A 9,329-nucleotide genomic window follows, 5' to 3' on the forward strand; every position below is an offset into this window, starting at 1 on the left:
GAAGAGCCCAAGAAAACTAGTCAAGGCTCATATCCCCCAGGCTCAAGAGCAGTCCATCCTAGTGAACAGCAAGACAGATGAAAATGGCCAGATCTGTGGGGATGCACAAAGAACTCCTGGCTAAACTACAGCACAAGAAGGAATTCTCTGGAGGATATAACCAAGCCTGGGTATATTGGGAGGAACACAGATGTGATGTGTGGGCATCCAGGGACAAAGTTATGGAAGCTAAAGCTTAACTGGATAAGATGGGCTTCTGTAAGTACAAAAGTGGAAAAGGGCAGAGAAAATGTGGGGCCGTTAGAGAATTAGATGGGGTATCTTGTCACACATGACATGGAAAATGTTGAGGTGCTGAGTACTTTCTTTTGGCTCAGTCTTATTTAGTGACAACATAAGCTCTGAGAATTCCAGAGATCAAGGAGAAAGTCTGGAGCAAGGAGAATGTTCCCTTGGTGTAAGGATGATGAGGTCAGAGAAAACTGAACATACACAGAACCATGGGCCCCAATAGGATGCACCCACAAGTGCTTTAGGAGCTGACCGATGTCATTGCAAGGCAATCTTTGATTGATCATGGTGACTAGAAATTGGTGGAAAGTAAATATCACATCTGTCTTTGAGAAGGGCAAGATGGGGGGGATCCAAAGAAATAGTCTGTCAACCTCACCTCAATCCCTTCCGAGGCACAGCTAAACAGAAACCATTTGCAGGCACATCAAGAGCAGGAAAACCATCCAAAATTGTCAGGAGGGATTCACCAAAGGGAAGTCATGCTTAACCAACCTGATACATTTTACAGTGGAGTGAATGACCTGGTGCATGACAGGAGAGAAGTGGGTATTGTGCCCCTGGACTTCTGCAAGGCACTGTCTTCCATAAGATCCATGCAGAGGTGTTGAAGTATGGGACAGGTGAAAAGTGAAGTGGATTGAAAACTGGCTGAATGCCAGGCCCAAAGGGTGATGAGTGCAACAAGTCCACTTGGAGGGCAGCGTCTCAGGGTTAGTACTACCTCAGCAACTTTGCAGATGGCACTGAGGAGGGAGAAGTAGCTGATAAAGCACAGGGGTTTGTTGCCATCCAGAGGGACCTGGGGAGGCTGGAGAAATGAGCTGGCAAGAACATAATGAAATTCAAGGGAGAAGTGCAAAGTGCTGCACCTGGGGAAGAGCACCCCAATGCAACAAACAGCACATGCTGGGGGGCACTCAGCTGGAAAACAGCTAAGAAGGAACCTGGGGGTCCTGGTGGACACCAAGCTCAAGATGAGCCATCTTTTTGTAATTAAGGCAAATGGTGTCCTGCTTGAGAACAGTGGAGGGAGGCAATCCTTCCCAGCTACTCAGCAAGAGTGAGGAAATACCTGGAATGCTATGTCTGGTTTTGAGACTTCCCATAAAAGAGGGACAGAGCTGTACTAGAGAGAGACCAGCCAAGGGTCACAAAGATGCTGAAAGAATGGGACCATTTCTTTTATGAGGAAAGTACTGTTAAAAATATTTTGTCAAGATCTCCCCCTAACAGAATTCCCAATTGCCCATGAAGCTTGTCAAATATCACTGACCGATACTTCAGTTTTTTCAGGCAGGAAAAATAATCTTTTTAGTATCTAAAAACTCCCTCTGTTAGCGTATCTATGGAAGTAAAAAACAACCTGGGAATTCAGACATCATAGCTCAACAGAACTGAACACCACACTTGTAGTAAAGGTGTTGTGTGAGAATTCCAGCTGAGCATTTTTACATTTCCCCACACCACTAAAGACACAGACAAAATACTTAAAGTGGAAGTAATTTATTAAGTTGAATACAAATTATTACTATCTGAAAGATTACTGCAGTAGGAAAGCATTCTACAAGAGATGAGGACATAACACAGTGTAGCAGATTCAAATCCACATGCATTTGATTCACCATTACAGGAAAAACCTAATTTTTCTTCATCCTAGAAAAGACAGTCAGACTTTAGAAGACACTGGTGTACATTAGTCAGAATCTCTCAACAAAAAATCATGTGCTTCAAACTGAAGAGACTGCAGGTATCTTTTTATCATCTTGTGGGACCTAAGCACAACCTCAGCTAGGTCCACAGGCATATGAAATTTTTAAAGTCTTAAAAATATAATTATTTAAAGCATTATCACAGCACTAGGAACTCAGCCTATGTAAACACGCAACTTTTGCATGTTTTAAAATATTGATCCCCTGGAGCCTGTTTCAGTCATAGCTAGTCTGATAACATTTTGCATTCATAGAAAGAGGGCCCCGGTAACAACTCCTTTTAATCTGGAAGTAACGTAAAACAAAACAAAACAAAACCAAAAACAAAAACAAAAAAAACCCACAAAAAAACAAAACAAACAAAAAAAAAATCCCCAACAAAATCAACTGTATCTCACTGCCACATTAGGCAGGTTTACAGTCTATAGCAGAAGTGCTGGCTAATGGGGAAGGATCGTTTCATTATGAGGCAGCTGTGTGACACTACTTTCCAATATAATTGGAAAAATGATAGTGAAAATTGAACACAACAAAACTCAATGGCATAGAAATAACCCCATCTTCAAGCTGATGATACTGTATCCTCATCTGCATTCCAGGAAACTATTCCTGTTTCAGCAGTGGGGAAGAGACAGCTTCCCATTCCACATTTTACTTAAAAAAAAAAAAAATTAAAACAGCATTTTACTGTATTCTAGGAAGTCAGCAACCACTCATAAGCGTGTAAAGCTGCTGGCTCATAGAACTTTTACAAACATTGTAGCAAGAGTACAGACTTCAGGAGGCAGAAAAAGCGTTCTCACTGAAGTTGCTTCAACTACTCTAGTAAAAATAAAAGTATATGAAATTAACTGATGCAATATTTATGCATCAATCCACTCTAGGTAGGTAAAAACATAAATTCTGTGGAACCTGAACAGAAATTTGAGCAAGTATCACACTCTGCATATTTAGACCTTGTTAAAGCACAAACACTAGTAACCTGCAACTAACAGGCATGCTTCAGAGCTTGCTGCAAAATCAATCTATGGCTTCCAGAGCTTGAGGAGGCCATCTTCACTGTAAGTAGCAATCAGGTTCTGGTGGGGGTGATGAGCAATGCCAATGACATCTTTTTCATGGACCTAGAGAGTAAGTAGAAAGATGCATTAAGAGACTCCTACTTCAGCAGATTCCAGACAAATATTCTCTTTAAAAAACAACTGAAGGAAAGCGGGACTGAAGGAAGGAAAGCGGGACTGAGGGTTAAGGTGCTTTGTGCATAGTGCAAAAGCAGGGATACACACGCCAACATTAAATTCCAGTCACTATTTTTGTGACATGGCAGTTCCTTTTTGTCGGGCAAGGGAAGGTCCAGTTAAGAACCAATTCAGTCTTTATTTGATGGGTAAATATTTCCCTCATTTCTACAATTAAATAGTTCTAAAAACCCCAAACACATTCTATGGCAAAATTCTTGAAATTCATTTGTTACCAATCATGTCTGCTAGAGACAAAAGATTGCTTAGTATGAGAATGGACTTCATAATGCACATTTACATCATCCCTGTGTTTAAAACTCTGGAAAAGCTCAGAGCTGAAAACTTACAGTCAAAGTTCTCTCCAGCTTGCCTGTCACTGTGCTGAAGCAATACAGCACAAAATCTTCACCAACACAGTAGATCCATTCACCACGAGGTGAAAGTGCACAGCAGACAAAGTCACCACCTTCTCTCTTACCAGAGCTAAAACTTCTTACTATCTGTAAAGACACACATTTAAACAGCAGGATTAAACAGCAGCACTATTAATACCATGTTTAGGGCAAAAATATTTAAGTACTACTAGGTCTGCTCAGAACACAGATCTCTCCATAGCTTCAAGAGTTTTCTGTGTTCTGTAAACTCGAGTTCAGAATAGTATGTCATGCAAGCAAACCAGAGAAATCAGGTTTAGTCTTGCTAGGTTACTATAGGTTTTCTGCATTCTTGAAATGACAGTGACCTGAGAGGATACCAGTAAGATCACATACCTGTCCTTGCATATTCATGATGACGACTGTATTTGATCTGTTGCAAACAACAAAGTGTTCTGGGTTTTTAGGCAGCAGAATGACACTGTTCACAGTAATGTCTGTCCCAGCAGTGCTACCAAGAGACTTGAAGGTGTTGGAGCACTCTGTTGTCTTAACATTCCAAACCTATTGTAAAAAATAAAATTAGCTTTAAGAATTAAAAAGAAAGAGCTTATAAGCAATTATTCCAGACATAGGAATCCCCACATCATAGGACAAGAGGTGTCACAGTCAGTTCTGTGCCTAGAATAAGGCAGAACAGGCAGTAAGCACTGCACTTATGTCCCCATTTCTCTGCAAGAGACTGGAAGCAGAGTAACAAATTTCATCAGTTCTCAGAAATCTACAGCAAAGTCACAAGCACACTCATTACTGGATATAACCCCAAGTCCTTCTCCAATGACTGCAACAATTGTATCAAGGGACCGATAAGATAGCAATAGTCTGAAGGCATTAAGAGTAAATATCATCTTACCTTCACTGTGCCATCGGAGGATGCACTGATAATATAGTGGCCATCCTGGGTAAAAGTAGCTTCATTGACAAAGGAAGAATGACCACGGAATTCCTTTAGGGTCTTCCCAGATTTTAAACCATGAATCCTGTCAGACAACATAGGTGGAAATGAGTGAGCAAATTCCACTCAGTAACCAAATATGTGCAAGATCAGAATTTTGCATTACACAAACATTAATCAACACTTTCCAGATGCTAAGAACTGCAGGAAAAAGGGTTTGATGAGGATCCTCTTGCCTATTACGCTTAGGAGAGTGTTTGAGTATTTTTCTGAGTATATTTATTCTTACTTCTAACCTATCCTGCAATGACCCTTAGGAAAAAAAAAAAAGAAAAAAGAAAAATAAGAAAAGAGAGGGGAAAGAGGAAAGGAGAAAGTATATTTTATATATATAAATATAAATAATTTTAACACCTTAACACCTAAAAAATTATGACTATTGGAACTAACATCACTACCCAACAAGTCTTAAGAATAAATGGAGCTAGAGTCCTCAAAAGGTGTACAGCTGAACTATAAAAGGCAAAGCATATTAAACAAAAAAAAAAAAAAAAAAATCCCACCACACCAAAAAACTCCAAACAACCAAAAAACAAACAAGCATGATCAAACCAACCCAAAATATCCCTCCCTACATCCAAACAGGATTTTTCCCAAGAAAAGCAGTGGGATCTTGAACCCTGGAGATTGTGAAAACGCAGCTGGAAAAGGCCCTGAACAGGCTATCCAAATTGAAAGGCGGCTGTGCTTTGAGAAGCATAGTAGACTAGAGACCTCTACAGGGGCTTTCTATATTACATCATTTCATAGTTAAACTGCTTAATTAGAAAAATCCGTTTTCTTTTCTTCTACTGTAGCTCATACATTCTCAATTTATTTACCTGATTGTCTGATCAAAAGAAGCACTAAGAATTTGACTGCTGTCTTTAGAGAAACTGAGGCATGTAACACCTTTACTGTGAGCTCGTTCAAATCTTCTCAGACACTGGCCACTCTGGATTTTCCACACCTGAAAAGTAAACAGCAAAGTGATTACCTGGTTATGAGATCACATAAGCTGAAACATCAGAGCCAATACATATGTTAAATACATGTTAAATTTCCTTTTAATTTATAGAGAATAGGAACATTACTGCTATTGCAAACTGATCTTTTTGGTCACCACCTCTCCCTACATACCATACAAAAAGATTTGTACCTTAATCTTTCCATCCTGTGCTCCAGTTGCTAGCATTTCTGTATCTCTACTGAAGCACATGCATAGCACTGCATCATCCATCATCATGAAGTTATCTTGTGCCTGATACTTCAGATCCTAAACAAAAGTAGAAGATTCATCAGTCAATGTAGTAAAATCAAATGAAATCTATTTTAAGGCAAAGTGTAAGAGTATTAACCAGTTTAACTTCAGTTATATTTTATAACTTATTGTAAATCAGACTTCACAGCCTTGTAATATAAGGTACTACCACTATCACCATTTTAACAGCAACAGTACAGGAAGATAAAGAAGTCATCACAGAGGTAAACCTATGACAAACCCAAAAACTACATCCACATAAATATTCCAGACTCATATTTGAATAATCTAAACAGAATCTTCTCAGGTTCACAATCCCTATGAAATTGAAACAATCTCATTCGGGCACTCTGACAAGCCAAAGTCACTGTGTAAAATAAGGAGTAACTTACCTTCCTAATCTTTCCAGTAGTGAAGTTCCATACTTCAATGAAGCCATCAACTGAGCCAGTAACCAGATACTGTCCATCTGGAGAAAACCGAGCACATTCCACATGCGACTTCTGCCCGAACTGTTTAAAAAAAACAGTATAAGCAAAGCTTAATAAGCAATTTAAAAGACTCAACTCATTAAAACAAAACTACAGTGTTGTTCTCATGGTAAAAATACAATATCTTCAAGAGGTATGTAGTCACAAATTTAATGCTGAAATACCAAAAAATGTGTCAACACACAGAGTTGCATTTTTTTAAAAAAGTGGTAAAAAAACCCGCTCCTTTTGGTCTGGTAATGTCCAATGTTAAAACAGACACTGCACAGTTACATGAGAAGCTGAGCTGGTTTCTTTGCATTTGTTTTTGCAGTGCTTTCTCTGTTAACAAACATCTTTTCAATACCTAACATACATTGCTGTCAGACTTCAGAACTTAATGAATTTCTGGAGTTGCTTCATTTGGAGAAATGTTTCTCCAGTGTAATTTTTACAGAGAATGTTTGCTTGGTCTTTCTCAATGTCAGTTTTTCAATTTCTGAGTTTTTAAATACAAGTGGCCATGCCAACTAAGTACAGGAAATAAACTTCACCAGCCCAAACAAAAACACAAGATGGGCAGTGACAAACAAAACAAGTTCTAATAAAGCATTTTTAGCAAGTTGTTACTGAACATCACAAACCGATTTGAAAAGCTGCAGCTTATGTCTTCTGAAAAACAGTTTAAGAGGCAAGTACTTCCTAGCACAAAGAAGGGGACTATGCCAATCCCTGTAAAACGATTGTTTGTGAACTGTGAAGTCAAAGACGCCATTATCTTTATCACAAATACCGTAAGTACCCAATCTTGTTAAAAGACCTAATCTCAGATTACCAGGAAGAAAAGTCTTCTGATAAGGGAGGCAAACACACACGTGCAGAGTGGGAGGGGTAGGGGAACGACTACCAAAAAGGGAAAAAGAAGCGTTCAGAAGATTTCCTCTTATCTCCCAATATGAAACACAGGAATTAAAAAAAAACAGCAGAAACACACAAAAGCATTACCTTAATATGCCTGCTCAGCTGCGTGGGGAACTTTTCTTCCTCTACATCTTTCACAGCTGCTTTGCCTCTGAACAAGTCAATGGTCATACCGGGAGGAAGCAAGCCCTGGTGCTGCTGCCATTTCAGGGCCTTTAGAGGTGAAAGCCAAGCCATTAGCCACCAGTTAACACAGATCTACCACAAAGAAACACTGTCTGCACGAAGGATTCTGAGACAAACTTGTGTTACAGAATGTTTTTCTCAAAGTGCACGCTGTGCTGCATATTTATTCTACTGGAAGAAACCTACTGCTAAAGTGATGACTTTTTCTACAACTGCTAAGTCCTTGCTATATTGGAATTTTTTTTTTAAATTATACCACGTTAAAACTTTACCTTTATACAGCTGAAGACTCGACTACATCATAACTAGTTTTATGTAGCAGCAACCTAAAGACATAGCTACTAAAACTTCTTTCAAGACTTACCTGCCCCAAGAGTGCCATAAGACGAGATGGAGGCACCACACTGACTTCTCCAGCCAAAGCTTGTGCAATAGCAGCTCTCCGCTTCTCTTTGCTACTCCCATCTGGGTACGCCTAGAGAAAAGTTATTTTCATGAGGTCAGTGTTCTAAATAACAATTTTTCTTTCCAAAAAGACCTCTGTTGTTCTGACATAAAAACCCCCTTCCATATAAATGTTCTGTTAGACCTCCAAAAAAAGCTCTTCTCTTTAACACCAAACTTAAAAGCAAAGAATCATCACGGTTGGAAAAGATCTCTAAAATCAGTTCCTTAACTAAGCCAGCTATCAAACTAAGATGCTCTCACAAAAACTTTCAGAGTGACCTAACCAACCAGAAATAATGCCCTGTTTTTACTGTCATTACATATTACTTACTATTTGTGTTAAATATTACTATTTCTGTTCACAGAACTTGTATTTTTTTTCTGCTGCCTACATAACACTGAAAAGGCAAGCTGAAGATATCCATCCTGTGGCAGGACACAGGGCCAAACCCCTAAACTCCCAACAGCAGCACAGGTCAAAACCACTGCTCTGCTCCGTTGTGAATAAAGTGACATACACTGCCTCACGAACACTTCACAGAAGGTGTAAAATAATGAAACTGAAATTGCACATTCCCACTCCCCAAGCCAAGGAAAAAAAGACCAAAGCTGTCAGCCATTAGCAGCTTCCAATGATGCTGAGGCTCATGCAGGAGAGGTCTCCAAACAAAGGCAGAACATACCTCACGAGGATCAAAGTAAGATCTGGCCAGAAGGTTTTCGAGGTGGATGTACCGCTCCGGCTGAGTTTGTTTCAGCATGATCATGGGATCCGTCTGCCTCAGCAGAGACCTGGCAGCACCCAGCTCTCGGAGCTCGATCAACTCCAGCACAACCTGCACCCAGAGACAAATGTCCGCATCAGCAAAGAGTTAGTAGAAAATACCACACAGAGGTTTCCACACGGACCACAAGAGTCCGTAGGATCCCCGCGCTTGCTCACCTGCTCGTAGAGATCAATGAGAGTTTTGTCGGGCAGCTTTAGAGACTGTATGGCCTGCAGCACCGTGTCCCAGTGCCCGCTGTTGATGTCCGCCACGAAGCTCTCGATGCTGTCCACGGTGTTGAGAGACACGGTGGTCTCCTCCTGCAGGGTGGCGAGGGCCCGGTGGAGGCTGTTTTCCTTCAGGTACTGCATGATCAGCCGGATCACGCTGCGGGCGGGGCACAGCGCACGGTCAGCGGGAGACACAGGGCCGGGGAGAGCACCGCCCGCAGCCCTCGGCCCCTCACGGCCCCGCGGCCGCCAAGCCGCTCCCTCCCCTGCGCCAAACCGCTCCCCCCCGCCGCCCGTGCCGCCGCTATACGTACTCGGAGGACTCGATCTCGATCGACATCTTGAGGCGCCGCTGGTGCTGCAGCCGTCAGCAGCAGTCGCGGTGCTGTAGCTGCCGCTGCCGCTGCCGCCGCCCGCCCTTCCGCCGCGGCCGCC

General features: G+C 41.3%; 1 protein-coding gene across 1 annotated transcript; it reads right to left on the minus strand.

The window, feature by feature from the left end:
* Window positions 1-1,781: 1,781 nt before the first annotated feature.
* SMU1 (SMU1 DNA replication regulator and spliceosomal factor) lies at window positions 1,782-9,329 on the minus strand. The gene is made up of 12 exons (XM_021537101.3): window positions 9,209-9,329; window positions 8,841-9,051; window positions 8,581-8,733; window positions 7,815-7,925; window positions 7,349-7,477; window positions 6,266-6,385; window positions 5,772-5,888; window positions 5,455-5,582; window positions 4,532-4,658; window positions 4,015-4,182; window positions 3,592-3,744; window positions 1,782-3,127 (listed from the first exon to the last, which is right to left on the minus strand). The coding sequence occupies exons 1-12, from the start codon at window positions 9,232-9,234 to the stop codon at window positions 3,029-3,031; spliced, it is 1,542 nt and encodes a 513-aa protein (XP_021392776.1). The 5' UTR covers window positions 9,235-9,329; the 3' UTR covers window positions 1,782-3,028.

Source organism: Lonchura striata, chromosome Z (genome assembly GCF_050655825.1).
Source record: "Lonchura striata isolate lonStrDom1 chromosome Z, ASM5065582v1, whole genome shotgun sequence".
NCBI classification, from domain to species: domain Eukaryota; kingdom Metazoa; phylum Chordata; class Aves; order Passeriformes; family Estrildidae; genus Lonchura; species Lonchura striata.